The sequence below is a fragment of the Eupeodes corollae genome, chromosome 2 (assembly GCF_945859685.1).
Source record: "Eupeodes corollae chromosome 2, idEupCoro1.1, whole genome shotgun sequence".
NCBI classification, from domain to species: Eukaryota; Metazoa; Arthropoda; class Insecta; order Diptera; family Syrphidae; genus Eupeodes; species Eupeodes corollae.
Genome location: NC_079148.1, coordinates 112,922,095 through 112,949,536, shown reverse-complemented (window position 1 = coordinate 112,949,536; position 27,442 = coordinate 112,922,095). Strand labels below are relative to the sequence as shown.

The 27,442-nt window shown below is 34.0% G+C and overlaps 1 protein-coding gene across 2 annotated transcripts; it reads left to right on the top strand.

The window, feature by feature from the left end:
* The first annotated feature begins 522 nt into the window (after positions 1 to 522).
* Positions 523 to 26,798, top strand: LOC129948358 (protein tramtrack, beta isoform). Of its 2 annotated transcripts, XM_056059326.1 has the most exons (6): positions 523 to 1,932; positions 8,190 to 8,664; positions 8,728 to 8,957; positions 9,025 to 9,139; positions 22,376 to 23,196; positions 25,540 to 26,798. In XM_056059326.1, exons 1-6 carry the CDS (start codon positions 1,762 to 1,764, stop codon positions 25,864 to 25,866), a joined length of 2,139 nt encoding a protein of 712 aa, XP_055915301.1. In that variant the 5' UTR covers positions 523 to 1,761; the 3' UTR covers positions 25,867 to 26,798. The 2 variants fall into 2 exon arrangements, with proteins under 2 accessions (XP_055915301.1, XP_055915300.1); XM_056059325.1 differs by lacking the exons at positions 22,376 to 23,196; positions 25,540 to 26,798 and adding an exon at positions 14,138 to 16,555 and having other exon boundaries at positions 528 to 1,932.
* The last annotated feature ends 644 nt before the right edge of the window (positions 26,799 to 27,442 follow it).

Genomic DNA, 27,442 nt, shown 5'->3' with positions numbered 1-27,442 from the left:
TATATCAATTTTTCTCTTAGTGGCTTTTGTACAAATGGGCTGCAAATATGGAATTACATAACAAATAACGCATAAATGTTAGTTAGTAGATACAGAGTGAATCTGTATTATAATTCAATGCAGCTGGGCCACTATTGCATACAGAGCTGCATATAGTTTGAAAAAAGTAGAAGTTTCTTGTCAATCCAAGAAAATTATATTCTGACATAAATAAAGTACAAAAAGAAATAAGGTGCATAGTTCTGTTTTCTAAGTTAATTTCAAGTGTAATTTTTATAAATTCATGTCGAGTTTATATGAATCTTGCACATGAAATTAGCATACATGAAGAAAATACAAATAATTCTAAGGAAATTTTAAGAAAATGTATTCAAATAACATTCACATGATTTCCTCGTGTAAAATACAAATAAGTCTTATTGGCATCACTTTTTGCATAAACTTACAGTGCCACCTACCTCCTCAGTGCAGCATTCATCAAAATATAAAAAGAATCTACGAGCGCATCACTTCTTGCTCTTGCTTTTGGAAGATTTCCATTACATAAAAAAAAATACCCAAGTGAAACGAAAAATATCTAATCAACTGACAAAAGTGTAATTTTAACCCTTTTTCTCGAATCCAAGTACATAAAAACATCAACATTATGTTTTTTATGTATTTAAAAGCATCTAGCAATTATTTTTTCTCAATTACCGGCTCAATACAATTGAATAGTGAGATTATTAGAAAATAAAAATCTTGACGCCATTTGGGATTTTCTTTGCTCGAGATTGCAAAACGAATATCTCATCGTCTTCGCCTCATACTGTAGTGTGAAAGAAAAAAAGAAACAAAGCAACAATAGACGGACGCGCGCCATTTTGTATTTTGGATGAACGAACGAAGGAGAACACGAAACTATCCGCGGCAAACAGTCGATTCAGTGTTATTTTTCTTTTAATTGTGTTGGCTAATCAAAATTAATTGATAATTTAATTTGTGATGCGAAACACTTGATTAGAATTCAACAAATCAGCTAATTGCTAAAGCATACCTCTTTTTCTATGTGAAAATTGTGAAATAATAAGAAAAGTGAATTAGAAGAAAATCCCAGAGCCAGAGTTTGTGGACGGTGTCCCCCTCGAATCCATTGCGCCCATCAACGACGAATCAAATCAGTCTTTCTCCCTTTGTCCTACACAAGTCTTAATAGATATTTTTATTTTTCATATTTTGTGCTTACATATTATTATTTTTATTTTCTACTCACTGCCTTTGTTTCTTTTTCTCGTGTGTGCAAAGTGAGTTGTAAATGAATGACGTCATTGAAAGGAATTCAAGGTCTTTAAGAAGTTCCTTAATCGGATTTCGGTTGGAAATATTGAATTTATATCACGCGAATTTGTTTCCCCTTTGTTCCTTCGTACCTATGCACATCATCCCCTTACCCATTGAATGGGCTAAAATAGTGTGAAAAAAAGTGTGCGGTGAGTGCAAATAACTCGAAAATTTAAACACAAACAAATGTCGTCAGTGGAAGTGGAAAGGGAAGTGGTGTAGATCAGATCAGCTCGGCGCATGCAGCAGGGAGGCAGCAGAATAGAAAAATTTTGTTCTGAACTTTGAGAACCACGCATCACTTTGAAGAGCCACAGCAGAAGAAGAAGGACCACTCGAATCCAATAGACGAGAGCGCAGTCATCGGCATCGTCGCCAACACCGCCACTGCCATCGCCGCCACCACAACCGGAGTGGGCAGCAGCAGTAGCAGCACCGACCATGTCCGTGCAGCAATTCTGCTTGCGGTGGAACAATCACCAACCGAATTTTATTTCGGTCTGTTCCGCGCTGCTGCATAATGGGACTTTGGTGGATGTAACCCTTGCGGCTGAAGGACGTCAGTTACAGGCGCACAAAATTGTCTTGTCCGCATGCAGCTCGTACTTCCAGGTAGGGATAGACATGGACATGGAATCGACTGCAAGTCCACAATGATGGTCGAGCGTCGAGATAGAATGTATTGTAGACGTGTAGATAAAATTGATTTTTTTTTCTCGTTTAGTCATTTTGATTTTTGGGGATATATACATTTTTGTTTGTCTTCTTTTTGTTGTTGTTGTTGTTAGTTCCAGGGACGTTTATTGATTTTTTGAAACAAGCTTTCTTTTGATAATACTAAAAGTGTTAGAAAACCCGCGCTCATGGGTAACAACGAATTTAGAGTTGCGTAGAGGGTGTAGTTTTGTTTTATTAGAATATTTAAAACTGGTTTTATATTTCGAATAAGGGTAAGTTAGACCAATTGTTGTGAATTGGTTTGATTTGTTTTGAAAATTTGTCCAAATCAAACAAATAAAAAGTAAAAGGGTTGTCTGTCTGTCTTTCAGCTTGTAACTTTGTGCGTTCTGAGTAAAAGTGAGTGGTTATCGAGTGGTCTGCATTTTTGAAGGGGTGGGAAAATTGAAAGAATCGTAGGAAGAGTCACTCTGTTCTTTACATTTTCTTTGACAACCCTTTCGAATGAGAAGTTTTAGTTTTATATGTTTCTGATGTAAGAATGATATGATGGATTTTCGCCATCAAGGGAGACCGAAATTAATAAGAATGATGCATTAAATTGAATATAAAAAAAAACTATGAGTAACTGAAATATTCGAATGTCAGCCTCTATGGTAAAATACTGGTTCTAATACCTACATATTTTTAAAACTAATCTATTGAAATAAAAGATAGTGTTAAATAAATTGAATCAAAGAAAATATATTTCAAAAATAAATCCGAAGAAGTTTACATTGATATATGCGAAGTAGGTACCTACTTTCCAATAGGATATCTAGGAAGAAAAGTTGTTTAACTGCGTAATTCTAGCTAACTTTAAATTCTATTTAGTCAATACAGATTTATGTAGGTATACAACATTGTTTTTGAGAATATTGTAGAATTCTTGCACATTTTATAATTGTGTTATTAAATTTTATTTTGTTAAAATTTTCATAATTTTATTGGAAACATTCGTATTTGCATTAGGCAAAATTCTTTAATTGTTGGTACAGTGGAACTTCCAAAAGTCGAACTCTCAAAATGAAAAAAAAAAATCGAGTTATAGAAACCTTGATTTAAAGAATTGAGACGAAAGTTAATGAATTGCTGCTTTTCTAACTAAAACAAAAATAAACAAAACTAGGAACTTTTGCGCATGAAAACAAGTAACCCAAGTTCAAATGAAAAACATACAAACTCTGAAGCACTCTGAAGTCTGAATCTGTATAGCCATCACTCTTTTTCAAACAAAACTACAGAAATTAATCGCAGTAGACTCAATTATTTTTCAAAAAATTGAAACAAAAGAAGTTTCCCAAATAAAAGCAAAGAATTTAGAATGTTTCTACAGAACAAACGTCTAAAATAATTATAGTAGCCTTAGTAAATTTCGAAAAAGAGGTTAAATGCTATTTGCCCAATAAGATATAAGAGAAAAAGTTCAAGTTAAAGAGACTATTTATTTGGCATCAAACAGAATCTAAAAAATTCGATTTATGGAGACTTACAGAAGTTCGAATTATGGAAGGCGAAATTCATGAAAATAAGGTTGAAAAATCAAAGTTCTCAAAAATATTTTGAGTTATAGAGACATTTGACTTAAGGAAGTTCGACTGTATACCTACCCACTTACTCGTGTACATAGTCTCCTTCAAAACATTGTACACATGTGGTTCAAGTTAAAAAAGATTCATTTGAAGAAACATTTTGTTTTTTAAAATAAGTAAAACGGTCGTATTTTTATCGATAGATAACCTTTACTCAAATTTAACTTTTAACCGAATCAATATCACATAAGAAATGTTAATAAAGATTAGTTTCATACCTTATTTATTTATTTAATCAAATAATTTACAAATTATTTTTTAATAAGGCATCAGGACAACAAGACCATAAATGATGCCGTCTTACAGAGTTTCATGCTTTGAAAGAGTGTATTTTCAAACGTGTGGCTTTAAATCTGGTAATACTTTCGAAGTAGTTGGTCTTTTTGACAACTGTCACTTGATTTATGATATTTGGTTTCCTTTCCATTTTAATAATGAATATAGATTTACTTCAGAGTAACGTTTGCAAATCGTCCAATTATGTTTTCCAAAATAATGGTTCTGCTCGCGCGACGCATCAATTTATTGAATTAAAGTTTTTTGAGCTCATTGTCGTAGTACCCGTGGCATGATGGTTAGTGGGTTGGACTATCATGCCAGAGGTATTGGGTGCAGGGATCGAACCCTATGCCATCTAATGTTTATTCACGGTTACTGCCTCTTGCAAGGAATTGACAAAATCTCCAAGAGTAATCCTTTTTATGAAAAGTGGCTCAAAACTGTAGGTTCCCTTCATCCCTGAAAACCCTACTCGCACACAGGAATTGTTGAAAGTTGTAAGTCACTAGGCCTTATTTCTCAACGGACAGCTGCGCGACCCAATTTTTATCGCGTCATAGGTTTGTGATGTGGCCTCTAAGATCTTGCCATTTAACAACGCTGAAATATTTTGTGTGAGGTAATGCGAAGTCCTTTTTCTGCGTAGATAAGCCTAAGGCAATTATCGACTTGTAGAGAATAGTGACATTCTGCCAAAGTGGTCCCTTCCTACACAGTAGAAAATTTGGTCTCTAGTCTGGAATTTATTTAAGCCAGCCGTGGCGACCACTTACCCAAAATTATATTTAAAATATTTCAAGCCCTTATGTACAGCTATGGCCAAAATAATAAGAACAGTTACAACGTTTGAATGAAAAAACAAAGCCTTCATTTTAGAGAAGTAAACAAAAATCGTTGTAAGATAAATGTTTAAAGATTTCACAGAAAAAAAATAGGTAAATAAAGTTCTATTATTTAACTACTTATAACTTAAATAAATTTATTTTATTGAAGACCGTTATGGGAAAAAATAAGCATTTCAAGAGTCAATTCGGAAAATTGCCAGAATAGTGAAATGCTCCTCTACAATGGTTTTTAAAGCGATACGACGAAGAAAAACTATTGAAACTAGAGGTGGTCTATCGAGATTATCAGAAAAAGAAAAAAGGGCCTTGGTAAGAAAAGATAAGAAAAATTCTTTTAGGTCGTCCATGAGCACTGCTGAGGCAGTAAATTCCAGGACAATCCGGAGAGTTTTGCCTGTGTCCAAATTAACAGCTCGATAGCCAAGAAATGCTCCCTGATTAAAACAAGACCATATGAAGAAGCGCCTGGCTTTTGCCAAAATGTTTCACATTATCCTATGAACCTTTGACAGAGGTAAAACAAGGGCAAAATGTGTGGTTAAGTGACGAAACAAAAGTCAATCTATTTGGAATGGATGAAAAACATTTTGTTATTCGCTTAAAAATTGAAGCGTACAATCCACGGTGCACCAAGGCGACTGTGAAACATAGAGTTAAAAGTCTAATGACATGGGGTTGTTTTGCTTGGTGGGTAATTTGTCCAGTATTTCTCATTGATGGAATATTAACCAAGGAAACTTATGTCGAGATTTTAAGGGATGCAATGCTGCCATGGACCGAAGAAAATATGCCTTAACGTTTCCCATTGAACCTCGCGCTCCGAATTCGAATCCAAATCAAAACTTGGGGAATTAACTAAAAATTGAAAAAATTAAGCGGCATCCATCAAAAAAATCAAATTTTTGGAAGTTTGAAACTCAATCTCACCTTAAATATAACAAAGATTGGTGGACTCCATGAGTCATCAAACAACCTTGGTCATTTTATTAAACAAAGGATTTAAAATTAATAACTAAGTAATTAAATGAAAAAAAAAATGAAAATATATTTTTAAAAAATATTAAAAAGGTATTTATTTACTATTTTGTGAAAGTTTTATTTTTACAAATTTTCGGTTGAAAATAATAGATAAATAGGTAATACTCTATACTAACGGTTGGAATTTAAACTTCACATAATAAAATATCTTCTAAAAATATAATATATTTATTAAACACAAAACCAACGTAACATCAAATTAGTAGTAGTAGTGTTGATAGTTCTTATTGTTTTAGCCATAGCTGTATATATAATAATTAAGATTCATTCTTGGACATAACGTTGAATTATATGAGTCTAAAAAACATGTCTTAAAATCACCTTTTATAAAGCTTTCAATAAAACATAGATGAATTGTATACCTATTCAATAGATTTTTGGGTTACATTGAAAATTGGTGAGCTTAGGTAACAAAAGATTAAATAACCAACTCATGTCCTTAACTTAAAACTTGAAAACAAATCAACGTTCAAGAAATTAAAGTACAGAATATCTTAATATCTATAAATTTTTGTTTAAATATAGGTATTTTAATTAAATTGTTAATATTACCCAAAGGAGACACATTTTTGGGATTAAGTTGTTTTTAATAAGAAAAATAAAAACCAACATTAAAAATCAACTGTAGAACAACGTGATTGTATTTGGGACTAGATACGATGTACTTAAGGATTGGGCTATTTAATATTTATAGACGAGACCTTCTTTAAGTATCTTAAAAGAAAATTTGAAACAAAGCATAGATGCTTTAAACTAAACCCACATAATCCATACATAAACCCTGATCCAATGCAAAAATAAGAAGACAAGACTAGAAGAAGCATACAAGAATGCACTATTTTGGTAGTTGAATTTTATAAAACACTTAAAAGTAGCTAATGAGAAAACTAAACAAAAAATGTAATATATTAGAAATCCTAGTTTTAAAAATGTATGTAGTTATTAATAGCCACATCTTTGATGTGTATTAATAGAACAAAATAAACCAGGAAGAAAGTGTATGAAAAAAAAAGAAAGTAGTAGGTAAACAAACATTAGCATTTGATAGGGTTTGACATCAGACTCTCTTAATGCGTGCTCTCGGATCGTTCTATACAAGTAGTATTGGATGGATTCAATTCTGTAGTCCATAGAATAAATGCTGGTGTGCCCCAAGGCTCTGTTCTATCTCTAACACTCTTTCTCATTTTTATTAATGATCTGTCTGCAACTACTAATCCAATACATTGTTTCGCTGTCAATAGTACTCTTAACTTTTCATATTTGTTTTCAGACTCACATCCCTCTTCTTCGGATGTGGAACTACGACGACAAAATATGATAAGGTCATTACATTTCGTCTTGAACAGCATTGTACAATGGGGAATTAAAAACCGCGTGGAAAAAAGCGAGATATACACCCCTTGCCATTATCCATGGATGGCACTTGCATTGAGGAGACTGAACATCTCGATATTCTCGCTATGTGTATAAACAACTCTTGTTGAACGATCACATACGCAATGTCGCCAAAAATGCCACAAGGTGTTTAGGTTTCCTTAGGCGATGCAAGAAATGTTTCACATCTTCTGATCTGTCTGTTATCTACAAGACTTATAAGCGTCCAAAGCTTGAGTATAACTCCCATCTCTGGGCTGGTGCTCCTGCAACTAACTTAAGCCTCTTGGATAGTATTGAACGTAGAGCATTTAAATTGATAGATTATAATATCATCATAAGTTCATTTACGTCGCTTGAACATCGTCTTAAGGTTTCTTGTCTCACCCTTTTTTACGGTTATTTTAACATTTTATGCTCTAGTGAAATAGCCAACTGCATTCCTCCCCTTAAACAGTTCAACCGCAATACTCTCTCTTCTAGGAATGCTCATCAGTATACCCTCGAGCCCAACATCGGCCGTACTGTCAAATGCAGAGATTCGTTCTTTAGCCGTACTACGAGAATGTGGAATTTCTTACCACACTATCTTTCCTAGTAATTGCAAAATTCATTAATTAAAAACCAATGTTCACCGACATCTCCTTTTAAACCCTCTCTTCCTAGTGCTTACACTGTGCCTTTGCATATTAAGGGTAGTAATATCCCCTTGAGTGTATGCTTATTATAAAAAAAATAGCAGTTTACACTATACAAAAGTTATTTGTGTTCTTGCACTTACATTAATAGGTTTGTTTGTCTGTTAAACGAATTTTAATAGTTCTCATAAAGTAGGTATGTAAGTATACTGAAAAAAATAATTTTTACTATCGATGGAACACATAGTGCAGTTTTGGTTAATCAAAAAAATGAATGGAGTCTTCCAATGTATATTTTACGCTATTAGAATACTTTAAACCATTAAACATATTTATTTAATAAAATATTTAACAATAATTGATAAACATTAATTTTTTTATAGACACTTTTTACAACGAATCCATGTCAACATCCAATAGTCATACTGAAGGACGTCCAATACGACGATCTTAAAACAATGGTAGATTTTATGTACTACGGCGAGGTGAATGTGTCGCAAGAGCAACTGCCGCATATTCTTAAAACGGCTGAAATGCTTAAAATCAAAGGATTAGCCGAAATGCCTACCGATGCGGCGACTCTTACAAAATCCGATAGTAAATCGTCTACCGACCAGCCCGAACAACTGCAGAGCAGTGGGACAGATTCGTTGTGGGGTAGTTCGGAGTCGCAATTTCAGCAGCAACAACAACAACAGCAGCAGCAACAACAACAAACACAACCCCATCATCATCACCATCATCATCAGCAAAGTCAAACGCAGCAAATACACCAACTTAGAAGATCACCATCGCCGCTTGGCACTGGTACCTCGCCAGCCACAAGAAGGAAACGGCTTAGAAAGTCTTCAAATAATGGTAAGATAAACGTCAAATGAAATACAGAACTGCAGTTAAAATAATTTCATATTGAATTTAAAGGTTCCGGTGATCGAATAACAGATGATCATACTACAGTTGACGCTGGAGGTAATATCAATCTTACCCAAATGGGTCAAATGTCTTTTGGTGGTAATTCAACTGGTCTAGGACACACTTTACATACAAAAATTATAAAGGAGTCAACAAGTGTTGATGTTGATAGTCATCAGCAAGACTCTTCCCCCGATAGCTTAGATGATGGTAATGGCCATCCTCATACTATGCAAATCGTAAATATATTATTTATTTAAAAAAAAATTGAAAATTGTAGAACTTATTTTGATTTTGATTTTTTAGAAACCCGAAACGGATTTGAGTGTTCCACAGACCCTACCCTTGGATATTTCTGGAGGTACAACTCCTTCCGAGCATGATGGTCCAAACGCCACATGCTCACAGTCATCGCATTCAGGTTAGTTACTCTTAATTTATCATTGTGTATCTCTGTTGTGTTGTTTTGTTTTGTTTCTTAATTTTTTTTTACGAATAGATGCTTTTCTCATGTTCTTTTATATTCTATGTAAAATTAAAAATTCCCAGCGTTTCTCTAAAGAGCATTTCTTTGATGATTATAATCAAAATATAATATAGGCTTGCAGTTGAAAATTATATTTTTTTGTTGATAATAAAACAATTGTTTACATTTCCATATACATATCTTTCTTCAATCATACTTGAATGACTAGGGTTTAACATTAGGCAATTGGCAAGGCTATCCAACACTTACCACTACTCCTTGCAGATTTTCCATCGACTATCAAAAGCATCCTTTTACAAGTGCTAATACATGTAATTCGCTTTATAGGCCCCGTCGAAAAAGATGCCTTCCACGAAAAGCAAACAAACAATATCGTTGCTCCAGTAGTAAATAAAATATTGACACAAATTCGAAACTAGAGATCACTTTTCATAAGTTCCATTTTTATAACAGGTTAGGTTAAAGTGGCTTCGGATTCAGAATCCACACACTTAGGCCAAAAGAAAAGGACCATTGTGATACCACATGAATCTAGAGAATTACTTCTTACTAGTCAAACCATTTTGATCTCTTTATAAAGCGAAAAAGATATTTGATATCCTTTTTAGCTATAACACTGGGATTATCAAAAGAGTAGTCTCCTTTTCAGGTGAAATAGGCATGACGGTTCCATTTTAAGCGAGTTCATCGGCTCTACAACATAGGTGAATGTTAAATTGCTGCGCCATCTCCATAAGAGACTGACTGTCTGTCAGAGAAGATGCGGATATCAGAAGTTGATATCACGTTTTCTCTTAGCCAGGAGAGAGCCTCTTTGATCGCTAAAATGTCCGCTTGGAAGACGCTACAATGATTAGGGACTCGGAATGAGATGCTTAGATTAAGCTTTTCTGAGTACACACTACTACCAAAATCCCTCATTTGTCTTGGATCCATCTGTATAAAAATGAATACTTTTGTTATCCAGGAGTTTTTTGTCGTCCCATTCATCTCTGGATGGAATGGATACCTGGAAGTTTTTTCCAAATTGGGGTTTAGGAATAGTGTAGTCTATGTACTTTGGTATAGAACCAAAGAGGTTCAAAATGATGGAGTGCCCCACATTGTTGTCGGCCCATTGAGATGAGGCGTTGAGTCTTATAGCTGCACTCGCTGCCACTTTTTTACTAAAGATATCGAGGGGCATCAGATGAAGGAGAGTGTCTAACGCTGTTGAGGGTGTGGTTCTCAATGCCCCGCTTATGCATAGACATGCAGTGCGTTGGACTCTGCTGAGTTTGTCGTAGTATGTGACTTTCTCCAGTGCAGTCCACCATACTGCCACCCCGCACATAAGTATTGGTCGGTTGACCGATGGGTATAGCCAATAGGTAATGCGAGGTTGAAAACCCCATTTGCTTCCTATGGCATTCTTGCAAAGGAAAAGAGCTACTGTAGCTTTTTTAACTCTTAACTGAATATTAATTTTTTTGCCAATATCAGACCAACATATTTGGCTTTATTGGTAAAAATTAGTGGTACACCATTTATTGAAGGAGGTACTATTACTGGGATCTTGTATTTCCGTGTAAAAAGGAAGAGGTCTATTTTTTAAAGATCAGCCAATCTAGTGAGCATATTGAGTGCGTTTTGGAGGAGGTCTTTCAGGCGATAGATAGCCACATCCTCGGTATACGCAACCACTCTGTAGCCTTCCCTCTCAAAGGATATTAGTAGTTCGTTAACCACTATGTTCCACAGAAGAGGGGACAGAACACCACCTTGCGGAGTGCCTTTACCGATAGACCTTTTCGTACAAAAATCCCAGATCTTAGAGTTGATGATCCTGTTTTGTAGCATTAGATTAGAGTATTCGACGTTTAGGGACGTCATAACAGAAGTGAAAGCGGATGTGTCAACGTTGGAAGGCCACCTTAGTATATTCATTTTGCTCTAGGGAGTATTCTCACACTCTGGTAGTTCTTACCAGAGTGTGCAAGGCTCTTTCTACCGATTTCCTTTTGCAGTAAGCTTGCTGAGACATCGATAGTCTCTTATCAATGCTATTACGTACATGGATATCAATCAATCGTTCCAGAATTTTGAGAACGAATTATGACAGGCTAATAGGTCTTACAACTTTAGGGTTGACATGCGAGCATTTGCCCGCCTTGGGAATGAAAACTACCTTTGCATCTCTCCATCGCTGAGGTATATAACCCAGATTTAGACAACTTTTGAAGATCATTTCTATGATGGGTAAAGTTATATTAATGGTAAGTTGTAGCTCAGCTGGTACGATTTGATCTGGACCTAGAGATTTATAAGGTTTGAAACTATTCAGAGCCCATGTCGATTTTTCTTTTGTAACCAGACGTTGAGGAAAAGTTAAGTTAATACCCGACGCAGGACGGTTTGTTGTATTATCGGATTTGGATCTATACGGGAAGTGGGTGTCCAGTAGCTGGTTTAGCGTTTTTTCACAAGAGTTAGTCCATCTTTCATCTGAGTTTTTAAGACAACTAGGCATTGTTGGATTTGTCGAGAGAATCTTCTCTATCCTTGATGCCTCCGAGGATTCTTCTATTGAGCTAACGAAGGATCTACATGAGGATTTTTTGGCTATTCTCAATTCTTGTTTATACTTTTTGAGGGATTCTTTATAGGAGTCCCAATCTTGGGGATGTCTAGTCTTCTTCTGAAAAGCCTTCTACAACCTTTCCTGAGTATTTCTTTTCATAACAGACGCAAATTCGATCTGAATCTGAGTTTGTGGTGAAAAATGTTCAATGTTTGAAAAAAAAAAATGAATGCAATATTTGCTATTTGATGTTACAATAAAAGTATTTTTTGCAAATACCTAGATGCAGTGTGTCACGTTTTTCTCCCCTACTTCTTATTTATATAATGATGTCTAAAATTATGGAAATTATTGAATAACAGTTAAAAAAAAAAAACATCCCCAAACTTATTTTAAATCAGTGACCGATTTTGTGACGCTAAACTAAACTTAAGTTTGTCTTTCAAAATTTGTATTTTATCTAAAATTGTTTCTCCCAAAAACTTTATTAAAATTATGTATTGAGGTTGTGACACTTTAACAACAATTTAATTTGCTGGTGATAAGACATGCACAGAAATTTAAGATCCAAGATATCTTCAACATCTCATCATTCCCCTAGCCAAATGTTTTTAATGTTTAATATTTAGGAAAAAAAGGATTTTCTTGAAATTTTGCGATGCTTGGATCTTCTCAAATAATCAATCTACCCTTAAACTGAAAAGCTTTGCAAATCGCTTTTGAAAATCATATTTATACTTTTTAGACTGTTATAATGCAATATTTGATATCTTTATACAATTCTTTTCCATTGAGAACTGACATCACAAAGACTTTAAGTCCTCATATTGGATTAGATATACCATAAAAATGTAAATAAGAAGGTTATCGCAAATTAAATTTCCATCACATGTTTCTTTTGGCACAATTTGGAAATTGTTATTGTTATTTTACAATGCTCATTTTAAGCTCAAATTTAGTCTGGAGTGACATTTTGGTTTTTGCTAAAGCCTCGTGATGTCACATCTGTTTTGAAACCACCTTCATTAATGTACAATAATCTTGGCGCAGGTTCAAGTTTTTTTTTTATTGGATAGAATAATTTTTGAAAAACGATACCCTAGCATGATTTTATATATTTAGCATTCATAAATCATATTTCAATTAACTTCATTTTACTTAATACCACAGTATTTCAATATTAAATGAAATTAACTTGTTTAGTTTTTGAAGAAAACTCCATTATTTTTAAATTAGATTCGAAAATGATTTCCCGTAAACCAAAGAAAATGAAATTTGTATGTGGGTTATCAAAAAAGAAAAGCTTGCATATGTATATCCTGATCCATTATAGCATTAACTCTACCAAATCTGCATTAAACTTTATAGAAACTCATTAAAAATTCATATTTATAAAATTAAATATTAAATGCTAAACTGCTCGAGTGTGTAATGGGAAATGGAAAAGTGATTTTCCCAAAAGGTTTATTCATAAAAAATACTCTCTTAATCATTTTGTGTTTGTTTAAATTCGGAATACCATTTATTTTAAGATGTTTTTTTTTTTTCTCTTTAATCTATATTTTTTTAAATGATATTTGTTTAAAAAAAATCTTACTCGCTTACTTCCTAACTTATATTGTAATAAAAATAAATAAAACTAACGCTGGCAATGATCAATTTAAAAACAAAATTGCTTTAACAACTACTACCTCCCTAAAAGCAACTTGAAAAAAAAAAACAACTATTGAAATCTTAATGAAAATATGAAAGGAACAAATGATTCGTTTTCAACAACATAACTTCCTTGCTATCTGGGATCAGGAGAAAAGAGCTATAGACAATTTGTTTTATTTTTTATTTATTTGTTTATAAAAATTCACAACAACAAACTTAAATGAAAATTCGGGTTTTTTCTCGTCTTTGAAAAGAAGGAAAATATAAAATAGTTTATATTTCTTGTTGTCAAGTCCAGGACCGTTTTTCAAAATTTAAAAAAAAAAACATCGTCAATTAAAACGTGCGAATATGTGTTCCAATACAAAATTGCGCGTTGGACTTTGTGAAGATGCATACAGACGGCCTTAAGGGATATTTTCCAACATGTAGTATTTTATATAAATTTTAACTTTTTTTTGTAATGCATATTTATTTTTTCAACAATTTAAGAGAAAAAGGCATACCTATGCAAAAATATAAAACATAGGGTATTTAACTTTGTTTAATTATTTAAAGAAATAAACAGACTTGCACTAGATTTTTTTTTTCTAAATATTTATTACTAAAAACAAAACATAATAGTTTTTATTTAGTCAAGTATTTAAGAAATCAAAAAAAAAAAAAGAATAAATAAAAAATAGAACTAATTATGGCTCTCATTCCTCTACTCCCAGGTCTGCAATGGACGGTCGTTGATTCAAATTATTCCCGATTTTCGCTGTCGTCATGTCAGCCCAATTTAATTGGTAATGGCAACACAAATAATCCAAACGGCGGATTGAGTAATCAATCGACTAATACCAACAATAACCCGAGCAATAGTGGAAATCCAAACACCACGGATCATCAGCAGCAACAGCAACAACAACAGCAGCAGCAACAACAACAACAACAACAGCAGCAGCAACAACAACAACAGCAACAACAGCAGCAGCAACAACAACAACAGCATCGACAACAGCAACAAAACACAAACAATTCAAATGGCAACAATTCTAGTGCAACCAGCGGCCTGAACCACACCCAACAACAACCGCAGCACGGCCACATCCAGATGCATTACACAAACTCCTCATACTCGCCACAGATAATTTCCGTCAATAGTCTGGTGGGCAGCTACTCGCAAAACCTATCGACGCCAACGTCGCCAAATGAGTCGGCAATGGTGCAATCGGTGTACAGTCAGGGACCGACACCAACCCAATCGCCAGTCCATCAGATGAACGCAGTTCCTTCGGGACTGACGACGACAAGCGCTGCAAGTAACACCGGCTCTGGCAGTGGTGCAGCTAATAGTGCCAATAATACTAACACCGGCAACGGTGGAACTTTGACCACTAGTGTGGTTAACACAGCCGGAAACAGCGGGACGGGTGTAGTCAACAGTAGCCAAGTCCAGTCGGGCAACCAAACCACACAAACATCTATTGTAGTTAAGCGCAAGCGCTCTGTAAATCCCCAAGGTGATGAGAATTTTATTCGAGCACTAGAAGCGGTGCGATCGGGTGGAATTGGCTTTTGTAAGGCTGCCCGTCTGTACGGTGTGAATAACCGAACCCTATGGTTAGAGTACAAGAAGCGAGGGTATCCAATTAGTCGGCCGAGCATAAAGAGTCGGGTAGTGAAGCAGGAAAATCTGTCGCCTTCGCCGACACCCACCAACGAGGAAACAACGATCGAGAATTATGAGCACATCAACCAGTCAGCTATTAACATGCAAGTTCCTCCCACATCGGATACGCCTACGCCGCTCATGTGCACCCCGCACACTCATCCCATGGGCGTGATGGGCTTCCTCGACACCCGGCACATGGACTTCCCAACCAGTATACACACAATGTCTCGACAGCGCTACGTCGATAGCGGTGTGAACGTTAATCCTTCCGCAATGAATCTGCAAAGTATTAACTTCAATTCCATTTAGGATGACTAAGAACAAAAAGAACTCTAGAGACGTTTTATAGCCGATATAAAATTTAAATAACGGTTATTCATAAATGAAAAACCAAGTCCACACAATGTACAGTCTAGTTGTTGTTTTTTTTCATACAATTTCAGTTTTATTTCTGATTTAATTTGTCTGATGGTTAAATACACATATCTTGTATCTAAAAAAAAAAAAAAAGTCTCCAAATCAAGCCCTTCCACCTATTGGCAGAACGGTTAGGAGAATAACAAAATCGAAATACATATTGTTATAAGTCCACAAATAGTCAATTTTTACAAATTAAAAACGTGCAGCTACTTCTGCCAATAGAAATATATATAAACCAAATTCCAAACTAAACAACAAAAAAAAAACTCCTCAAGACCATCGATCTTAAGTTTTTATTATATTTTTGTTGATTTTTTAATTTCAAATCTAACTTCAAAGTCTCATTTTCTACAAAATGTATATCTTACTCAATAAAATCTTTATAAATTTATTTTTTTTTAACCAAACAAAAAATTGAAAACAACAGTTGCATATTCGTACTTATTAGGAGTTTTTTTTAAGCTAGTTTAAGATAATATTTTAAATATTAAAAATAAAATTATATATATTATTATATAGATTCAGCCTACTCTTAAAATTCTTTACGTTATGAATAATGCAAGAAAGTGCAAAATAAATTAAAACAAAACAAAAAAAACAAAGAAATTTTAAAACAATAAGATCACATTTTTGTGTGTTTTTAAGTTGATTATTATATTATATATGTATGAACAAATAAAACAAACAAAAACATTTATTAATAACAAAGAAATAAATAATTAATAAATAAAAAACACTACTTTTTACAATCCTAATTATAAAGTCCTATAAAAATAAATTTAATAAAACTATATATAAATGTGAACAAAACATAATAAACACAAACAAAAAACAATACTAGATTTAGAAATAGATTCTTTTGCTCTTTCACATAATGTTACTTCAAAAATAAACAAGAAAAACAATGTCTCGTGAAATAAAATAAAGTGAAAATAAACATTCGAAGGAAAAACACAGAATACATATTATGATGAAAAGCAAAAGAATACATTTATGAAAACGCATAATAAATTATTGTAATTTTCAATGTTTAAAAACAAAATATATATATATATATAAAATTAATAAAAAAAAAAGTCAAGGTATTTTTAATTATAATTCGTTTGATCAGTTTCTTCGGTTTGAATGCTATCGTGAAGTGTAATTTCACCTTTGTATGGTCCTCGGGTCATTTTTGACCCATTTTAGGAGTAAAATAAAGATTTCTCTTAAACTAAATCTTTTAGGGACTTGATGTTTCATGGCTTTTTCTAAAGTTTTAAAATTAATATACAGTCAATCAAATTCATATTCGTACACTCTATTCTATTTAATACAAACTTAATTTTTATTCAATAAATTTGAATTGGCAATTTTTCTTGAGCATTACCTTCATTTATGCTATTCATAAAAAATTAAGTATGTAATGCATTACCAACGTTATTGGTCATCTAAAAATATTTTACTAAGAACTCACATCAAATTCATAGTCGTACAGTGTTTTCTTTATTCGCAAAATCTACTTTAAGTAAGTGTTAAAAAAAATGTCTTTGTTGTTTTCGATTGTGTCTTAAATTTATAAAAAAAAAAAGTAAAAATTAAAAAATTGGGAAAAAAAAGTGCGAAACATCGGTTGAACTGAAGAAAATGATAATAAAGTACCATAATGATGGTAAATCATTAAAAGAAGTATCCGACCTTGTTGGCAGATCAAGATCAACTATCCAATCAATCGTAAAAAGGTATCGTTCGGAAAATCGAAAATATGCCAAGAAACACCACACGTGAAATTTTCAACTAGCATAATAAACGTCTTATCATGCGCGAAATCAAGAAAAATCCCCGGATCAGTGCACCAAAACTTGCTGAAAAGTTGCGACAGGACCTCAACAAGCAGTTTGCTACGGAGACGTTGAGAAACTGTATTCGCGATTTTAACGGTACACAACAGTACAGCCAGAAAAAAACTTTCATAAGTTCTGTGAACAGGTTTAAACGGCCAAAGAGCACCAATCAAAGGATTTCGACAGTTGGAAAAACGTTATTTTTACCGAAGAGTCAAAGTTCAATATATCTAGCTCAGATGGACGACCAATCGTTTGGCTGACACCCAATATGGATCTACTTCCGGAAAATACGGTCGCAAATTTCAAGCATGGAGGCGGATCAGTGATGGTTTGGGGTTGTTTTTCTGCGACTGGGGTAAGAAAATTGAAGGAATTATAGACCACAAGAAATATATAGAGATTTTAAAACTAAATTTGGGTGAAAGTGCACGTAAATTGGGTCTGCAAAATCAGTTCACTTTTTACCAGGACAATAATTCCAACACAAGGCACATAATACCAAGTTGTGGCTGCTTTATAATTGGCCTTAGGTCATGGAAACTCCACCCCAATCACCGGATATTAACCCTATCGAAAATTTATGGGACTATTTGGACCAGAAACTGAGGAAAGGAATAAGGAATGCCAAAGAGCTTAAAGAGCAGATTCTGCAAGAATGGGTCAAAATTTCTAAAGAAACACCGAAAAAACTTGTCCAGTCCATGCCTAATCGACTCAAGCATGTTATTAAGAAAAACGGTTATGTTACAAAATATTAAAATTTGCTTATATTTATGTTTTTTACTGCGCTTAATAAAATATACGAATGTGAAATTGTTACTTGTTATTTGATTTCTAAAGTTTTTGTTATTAAATGTTCTTTGTTTATTGAAATATGGCGTTTTTCTTGTGGTAGACAATAGATGGTATTCAGATCTTTAATGTAAGAAATAAATTAAATTATGATCATGAATGTTTCTTGACAAATCCGAAAAAAATTAAGTTGTTAGCTGCTGTACGAATATGAGTTTGATTGACTGTATTTAGGTTATACATTTATACAAATATTTTTTACGTTTTCGGACCTCGGTTCAAAATTGACGCTACTGTATAAATAAAGTGTCAATTAGATTTGCTTGTTTATTTGTTCTCAGTTATTGTTGGGCACTTACATTGTTTTAGTAACGAGGCTTTTATAGAATCTTTTTTGACACTTAGTGATATTGATAGTGAAAGTGAATTTTCGTTGAGAGTTTCGGATGAAGATAAATCATGGTCGGAATTCTAAGACCTTTATGAGGAAGCTGATTCATCGGATAGCAGCTCTAGTGAGGATGAAATTGCATCTTTTTCTGGCCAAATGTCAAAAAATGGCCTAATAACTTATACCAAAAAGCCCTTTGAAAACATTGCCCGAAGAGTCTAGAGGGAAACGTTATGAACTTGTTGCCAGGATTGACTCGTTATTCTTCTTCAAAAATCACAGCAGAAGAAATTTCAATCTTCGAGTTATTCTTTCCACCTCATTTGGTACTTATGATATTGGCTTTTCCAAACATGGAAGGTAAACGCACATTTGATGTGCATTGGACTTCTTTTACTAGCTGGTGTTTTTCGATCGAATAACGGAAGCTCTGAAAGTTTATGGGACTCTCAAAAAGGAAGGCCAATATTTGCAGCAACTATGTCAATGAAGACATTCAAAAAATTATCAAGAGTTATCAGGTACGACAACAGAGAAACTCGAAGTGAACGACGTTTGTTAGACAAATTTGCTCCTATACGTGAATTGTGGAATCATTGGGTTGAGATTTTGCCGAATATTTATAACCCATCCAAAAATTTGTAAAATAGATGAACAACTGGTAGCATTTAGAGGTAGATGTCCTTTTTGACAGAATATTCCATCAAAGCCTGCGAAGTAGGAAATCAAGTTTTGGGTATTTTGTGATTCTGCAATGAGCTGTGCTTGGAACACCGGAAAGAAATCAAGGTATGCGTGTAGTTCTTGATTTTGTTGTAGGCCTAAAGGGGCATAATCTAACGACCGATAACTTTTTCACGTCTTATCAAATGGGTAAATATTGCTGCAGAAACAGATTACATTCCTTGGAACAATACGCAAAGACAAACCAGAATTTCCACCAGAAACTGTAAATGTAAAAGGAAGTCATTTTTTGTCATCAATTTTTGCCTTTACCAAGGATACTACTATCGTCTCCTATATTCCAAAAAAATAAGGCTGTAAATCTTCTGAGCACATTTCATCATGACTCGAGAGTAAGTGATCGCGCAGATAAAAAAAACCAGTAATAATATTAGATTACAACAAGTGTAAAGGTGGTGTAGACACATTGAACCAAGCCGTAAGTTGCTACACTTGCAAAAGAAAAACCAAGCGATGACCAAGTGGTGTTTAGTAACATGGTAGATATATCAGCTTACCATGCCTGGAAAGAAAATTGTCTTGCTAAGCGACACGTTACTTTTTGGAAAATCTGGGTATGCAACTTGTTACTTTTACATATAAAAAGATATTTATTTTTAAAAAAATGTGAAAGCTCGTTCGGCTTTTCCAAAAAATCATCTAATGGGGACTCCAACAAAAATGGGAAACGGTCTTATTTTCTGACGAATCAAAGTTCAATATGCACGAATCGGGTGAAAAACAACATGACAGAAGGCCAAGAGTTGAGAGGCTAAATCCAAAATACAATAAAGTGACGGTCAAACATAGAGGTGGTTCAATTTTGGTCTTGGGCTGCTTCTTTGGTCAAAGATTCGGGCCAATTGGACAAGTGGAGGGCATAATCAGCCCTACCATGAATTCCATCGGAAGCGGAAATGTTTACGAATCCAAAAACTGTATCAAATTGTATGAGATTTCCACTACTAACGGATTTCTTGATACAGTTTTTCGGGATTCTTAAAAATTTCCTATTACGATGGAATTCATGATAGGGCTGTAAGTAGACATCCTTTGTAACACCATGCGGCCTATATGCCCATTGCGAAATGGACGTTCCAACACGACAATGATCCCAAACACAAGTCGAAGTTGACCACAAAGTGGATTGCAGAAAAAAAGATTGAGGTTTTATCATGGACAGCCCAATCCCCAGACCTAGACCCAATAGAGAACATTTGGGAAATTGTGAAGAGAAGAATTTGGCACAACATTTTTAAGCACAAAAGTGACCTCTTCGCTGGAATTCAGAGGAATGACATTCCAAAAACGCTTATTAATAACCCTATACCCAGAAGATATACAACCGTTATACAAAATAAAGGGTATGCAATTAAATATAATACCCCTATTATCATTGGCGAGTCGAATGAATAAACGCGTGAGTGTGAGAAATTTGTATTACCGTTGGCGAATTGAGAACCGTTGAATCGACTTAAATGTCATACATTTTTCAAAGATTGATCTAACTCTATTGTCGTTATCGAATGCTCGTTGATTTGAACGTCATTCGTGTTATTATTTGTGGAACGTTAATATTGTGTCGAAGGTGTTGGAGAGCTTGGTTCTTCAAAAAAGAAACAAATGGAATATTGGGACCAATTTGCTACAACCCTCAACTCACTTGGGCCACTTACTTGCGATGGAAAATAAAAGTTATTGAACGACGAATTAAAAAAAAATACTTCCAAGGAACATTGGACGTTCTCCTCTTTGGTACTAAGTTTCAAGAACTGATTTAAGATTACTGAAGTTCCATACAAAGGAATCATGGGTTGATCGAGGATATCTTGAGTCAACATAACAAATACATGTTTTATAGTAACACTCCTTAAAAACTTGCAATCGAGGAACCGATTTTCTCCAAAATTAATTAGCAAATTAAAACATACGAAGAAATAAATTTCAAGAAAAACACATTTTACGTCATAGATTTTTCTGTTATATCTGGAATTTCTCGTCGGTTCGATACGATGAAAAATTGGAATGCTACATTTTCATTTTCAATACAGTTTTCAACTATGAACGAAATTGGAATTAAAAGCTCCGCTACAAGGTTACCAAAAGTAAAACTCGCATGTGTCTCAAGAGTTGAAAGAAGAAATAATTCATCTGAAACACATTTATGGAGCCAATTTTGAAGCAGGACTTCCGCCGTTGGGTTTGCTCAATGATATTTATTCCCAGAACTTGAAGACGATTTTCCCCAACATTTGTGTTGTTCTCCGTGTGTTTTCCACCATACCTGTAACCGTAGCTAGTGCCGAATTCATTTAGCGTCCTTACCAGAACAAAGAATTTTCATCGTTCGTGCTCATCAAAAAATCGCGTTTCCGGACTTGCTGCATCGAAGCACCTTTGGCAAGGAAATTGAATTTCAATGAAATTATAAGTTGTTTTGCTGCTCAGAAAGCTAGGAAAGCACGTTTGCAAAAAGAAAAAATTTCGTTGAATGCAAACTAACTCTAATGAACACATTGTGATAATATTTTACTATAAAAAAAAACAATGGAGTATTTAATGTAAACCTTTTAAAGTACGTAGTTTTTTTTAAGTCAAACTTGAAATACTTTTCATAGTAGATAATAGATCTTCATGCAAATTTTTTTTTAATAAAAAAATATTAGTTACTAACATTACGTTGGCAATATCGAATTGAATGTATCATTCTGTTCAGAATTTCCGCTACTAGCACCACATGCTACCAGTAGGCATGAACTTTAAAAAAAAATGGTAAAGATGGTGGGGCCCGAGATTTGTTCGTCCCGGGCCCGGAATTCCTGTCGACGGTCCTGTGTGCAGTAGTATCTTCAATAAACAAAAGTTAGAAGAAATAACAAATATTGAAATTTCTTTAAGTGTGGCAACAAACTTAAAAAATTCCTTTCACGATCTAGTAAGAAATTAAAGTTTCAGTCATAGTAGACTTGTTGCAACAGACCGTGAATATCCATATTGAATAACATTCCAAAAGTAAGAACATTTTTTAGACGCCAATACAACCGTTTCAAAAGCTTATTCAAAAAGTGAATTTTCTTGAATATATTATAAAAGTTATGTAGTGCCAATAAATATACCATATAACAATTGTATTTATTCTTCATAGGTACCCCACCGGCTTCAAGTACAGTTTCATCTGTATCAACGTTAAACGTTATGGGCAGTAAACGTAATCGTTTTCTTATCCGTCAGCCACGTGTGAAAAGAGACAGTGATGCCATCAATCAAATTTCACCAGAAACTTCAACATTGGAATTCGATCCTTTCAGTGGTGCTGTGACAAGTTCATCACCATCACTTCTACTAACAGTACCTCCTCGAATTGAGCGTCATGCATCTGAACCGGCGCCCAGTTGTGTACCTTCATCGCCCCATTTGCTTTCTGTTCCCCAAAATACACCATTTTTGGTAAAACAACACTCGCACCCTCTTCTGCCGAGCCAACAAAGTCACATGGAACTTTCTTCAACTTCTTCGTCGTCATTTGGAATCGGTCTGCATCGTCAACACTCCCATCCACTTTCGTCCACATTATCTGGTCACATATCAGTTTCTGATGCCATATATCCACATGTTGTAACCACTAGTAGTGGTTATATTATAACTGGCAGTCAATCAGTCCCACCACCATCAACAACGGGAACTTGTGCATTGACGGTGAGTAATTCTGGTCATCATTTGATAACACAACAACCGACAACTTCATCGGTGTTGAAACAAGAGGCTGAGAATAGTTCTCATTCGAAAAGTGCGCAACATATGACACCAACGCATACATCTTCGGTTATTTTGATATCAGAACCACCAAGTCCGGTGCCAGCATCATCGGCAGGAACAACTTCAAATTTAGGAAGTAGCTCATTCGAACATATGCCAACGTTGCGGGTTAAAAATGAGGAACTCCAGCGATCAGTGTCATCACCTCAGGTAAGATTTTAATTTACATATATTAAAACAAAAAATTCTCTTATCCGTAATGCGAGAAGCTTAGCTATGAAATTCACATTTTTTCATGCAGCCAAATTTAGTGTTTCGGAGTGCATTCGGAGCTTGTGGAACATTCAAAAACGACATCACAAAAATAAGATTTTTCAAAGTTTGAACACGCTCCTGACACGAAGAATGAGACAAATTATTTCACTGATGACAAGTTTTGTCAAAATCTTAAATTATATTTTTCTACAAACCCATAAAATGTTCTAGGACCATAATAAACAAATCAAGGGGTCAAAAACTACATGAATCATCTTATTTTTCTCAGACATTTTTAGCTTTTAAGACCAATGTACATATGTACATGTATTCAATTTTTCGTTTTGTGATGCTTTTGGGTTTCGAATATTAAATGGCGTTTCTGAGTCTGATAAGTGTGGAGAGTATACCTTCGTAGGCCAGCAGCGTTGATCAGTGCTTGACTTCTGTTTAATAAAGGAAAATTGCCACCAAACTTAAATTGGGAAAAAGACAGAGCGCAAGAGTATCGATGCAACCTGGAACGGAATCTTCCAACGGCGACCCCAATTTCAACGCCACCTACAAGATATTTGCAACATTATTAATTAACCAATTGACCCGTTGGATTCGTGATAATAAGTTGCTTGGAGAATTTCAGGCAGGTTTCAGAAGTGGCTACTCGACTATCGACAATATTTTTGTACTGCAAAGCAAAGCTCTACGTATTTTTTTCGAGTTCAGGGCAACTTTTGATACCGTTTAACGCCGATCACTATTCTTCAAGCTTTACAATTATGGGATGTCAGACAAATTTGGGCAGGTACTAGAAACCATCTTTGACGAAAATAAGGCAGCGGTATGGAATGCGGCCGAAAAGTCGGAGTGTTTCGAATCAAATAAGGTTAAAATTTAAGCCCAAATCTATTTGCCTTGTTCATAGAGGACCTGATTGATTTTCTTAAATATCAAAGAAACTCATCAAAGCCTTGCTTTTTGCAAATGACGTCATATTGTTTGCTTACTCGCCCGAAACCCTACAGTTGATGATTAACCGACTAAATGTATATTCCCGGTTATGGAATCTGAAAGTCAATTTGAGCAAATCCAAGGTGATGATATTCCGTAATAGTTCTGGTAGAACATCCAGGAATGAGAAATGGCACTATGACAGAGGACCAATCAAGATTGTTAAAGCCTACAACTATCTAGGATTCACCATAACCAGCAATCTTGGTATGTACACACATCTTAAAGAAAAGCTGATTAAATCTAAAAGTGCAATATCTGCAACATGGAAGAAATGCTTCTTAAACCATTCAATATCACATAGTGTCAAATATAAGGTCATTGTTGCAGTGGCAGAATCTATTACGTTGTATGCAGAACATTTTATTTGAAAAAATGCTTTCGTTTACCTAAAAACACCCCAAACCATATGATCTCAATTGAGACAGGATTACCACCGCTCTTCATAAAAACTATTAAATGTCATATTTATTATATCAAAAAAGTTTTTAATATGCCAGATGAAAGACTCCCAAAAATTCTGACTGTAAAAACAATTGAGAAGAAAAATCTTTGGTATAAGAAGCTAGAGGACCATGCTGCCTACTGTAGAACAAACTTTTAAATAGTTGATGAAAATGGTAATTGCTGCGATGACGACCTCCAGAATCTTATTGCAAATTTATATAAAAAACTCAGCTACATCCTCGGTGCATAGATCTAAGTACAACCATCTAAATCACAATTTATGTGAACGTAACTACTTTCGAAACGAGAACAATTAGTAGCTCATATCGGCAATATTAAAAATGAGAGGAGAAATGATAAGCCTTAATTATATACCACATCGGGAGGATCTGCCTATCTTCTGCAGCATTTGTAACCTAAGAGTAAGGGAAGATGTAATCCATTTTATAGGAAAGTGTCCAATTTTATGTGGAATACGCAGAAATTTGCTCGGCAGCAATACAAAGTCACCAGAAGAAATAGTTGCCCTCCTCAACTGTGAAGGAATTAATTATTTTCGATGTGCAATGTCTTACCGCAATCAAATTATAAACGAGTCATTTTAAAACAGTAATTTAATTTATTTATATTCTAAATGCTAGTTCAAACAAAAAAAACTTCAATTAGATAAATATTGTTAATTTTCAAACAGAAGTCAAACGGCAGACGGCATAGCCAAGCCTTAACGATTTTACTAAATTATTTTTATAAACAATGTACATATGAATATAAACGAATTTTAATAAATCGAATTATCAACTGTTTGATAAATAATAATCATCATGCAATCGTTCTCAATTTCAGACCACTCGTGAAATAATTAACTTGGAAAACCCTCGATCAAGTCATTGTCCTGTAATTCGGCCAGGACCAGCATTGGGTTGTAATTTCTGTTGGAACACCATAGACGGTCATGGCAGAATATTACGCCGCAAAACCAAATATCATTGTCCAGAATGTCAAACAAATCTTTGCATTGTTCCGTGTTTCCAAGAATATCACGAACGCCTTTCCACGGAAAATACTTCTTCAACAAATGACAACAACAAAAACTATTCTTCATCATCCGGTGGGGGAGGAACTAGTGGTGGAAGTAATCTACGACATTATTCGAAAACAGAATCTATTTAAAAATCTAACATAACAAATATTTGAAACCAAAACCAAACAAACAATTTTATTGTCATGCTTTTATGAGCTGAACATATTTGAAAACTTTTGTAAATAACGGTCTATACCGTTATTGCGTTTAAACCACAATTGAAAATGTCAAAACGTTTTGATAACGTTAATTTATTTTAGATAGTTTTAGTTTTTGTGTTATTTGTAAAACACTAAAATGAATCAATCAAAGAACAACATAAAATAATAATTATATATTTTATATAAATGTACCTTAATTCACACAAAATGAAAACTTTCAATCGTAGATTATTATACAAAACCAAATAATGAGTGTAATTGAGTGTTTTAACTGTAATACAAAATACAAATCCACCTCTTATTAAATCACACTCTTTATTTACAAACATAAGAAAAATACAACAAAAGAAACTAATGTATCAATGTACATTGCTCTTTTACAGTTTATTATTATATACATTTTGTAACTATCGTAAGTTGTTATTACCAACAATATAATAATATTCTTCATAAAACAGATTAGCAAAATAAAATAAACCTTTATTAAAGTTTTATATAGAAAAATTTGTAAGTTAAAGATATTAGACAAACAAAAAAAAAAAACAAAAATATAATAATAACCTAATAATGGAACATTCATAAAATTATAGATACCTCTATTTATGTATGTTTATGAATTTTAATATATATAAATTGAATGTATTTTTATAAATATTGTAAATCTATTTGTTGTTATAAAAAAAAATATTTTTATTTTTATACTGTTGGAGATACAAACAAGAAAAAACAAAAACAAAATATATTTAATACATATTTTTTGTTGTAAGATTCATGTAACGATCATGTAGAAATGATTAATTTAGTGAATCTATTCTTAAAGAGTTCAAAATAAAATTTAACGTGTGATTGACAGAAATAATTCCAGTGAAGAAATTTATAAAAAAAGTAAGAAGTAAATATTTTAAAGATAAACGAACTCACAGACAAATGAACGCTTGCAAATGGGACAAGAGATTAATAGCTGGTTCCAATTTTTTGTTTAAAATAATAAGCGCACACTTAAAGGGATAATACTACCCTTATTATGTAGACACAGTGTGAACACTAGGAAAGGGAGAGAGGGGTTGAAAGGAGGTGTCGGTGCACATTGCTTTTGAATTGCTGAATATTCGCATAATACGGCTAAAGAACGAACCTCTGTACTTGACTGTACGACCGAAGTTGGGCTCGAGGGTATATTGATGAGCCTTCCTAGAAGCGCGAGAATTACGGTTGAACTGTTTAAGGGGAGGAATGCAACTGGCTATTTCTCTAGAGCATAAAACATTAAAATAACGGGAAAAGAGGGTAACACAACTAACATTTTGACGATGTTCAAGCGACGTACATCTTATGATGGTAATATCACCAATCAATCTAAATGCTCTACGTTCAATACTGTCCAAGAGGCTTAAGTAAGTCGCTGTAGCACCAGCCCAGATATGGGTGTCATACTCAAGCTTTGGACGCATATAAGTCTTGTGGATAAGAGCCAGATCAGAGAAGGAGAAAAACCTCTTGCATC

Coding starts and splice junctions, on each gene's coding strand:
- LOC129948358 (XM_056059325.1), top strand. CDS start 1,762: ATGTCCGTGCAGCAATTCTGCTTGCGGTGGAACAATCACCAACCGAAT. Junction 1,933..8,189: donor CATGCAGCTCGTACTTCCAG/GTAGGGATAGAC, acceptor ATTTTTTTATAG/ACACTTTTTACAACGAATCC. Junction 9,140..14,137: donor CTCACAGTCATCGCATTCAG/GTTAGTTACTCT, acceptor CTCTACTCCCAG/GTCTGCAATGGACGGTCGTT.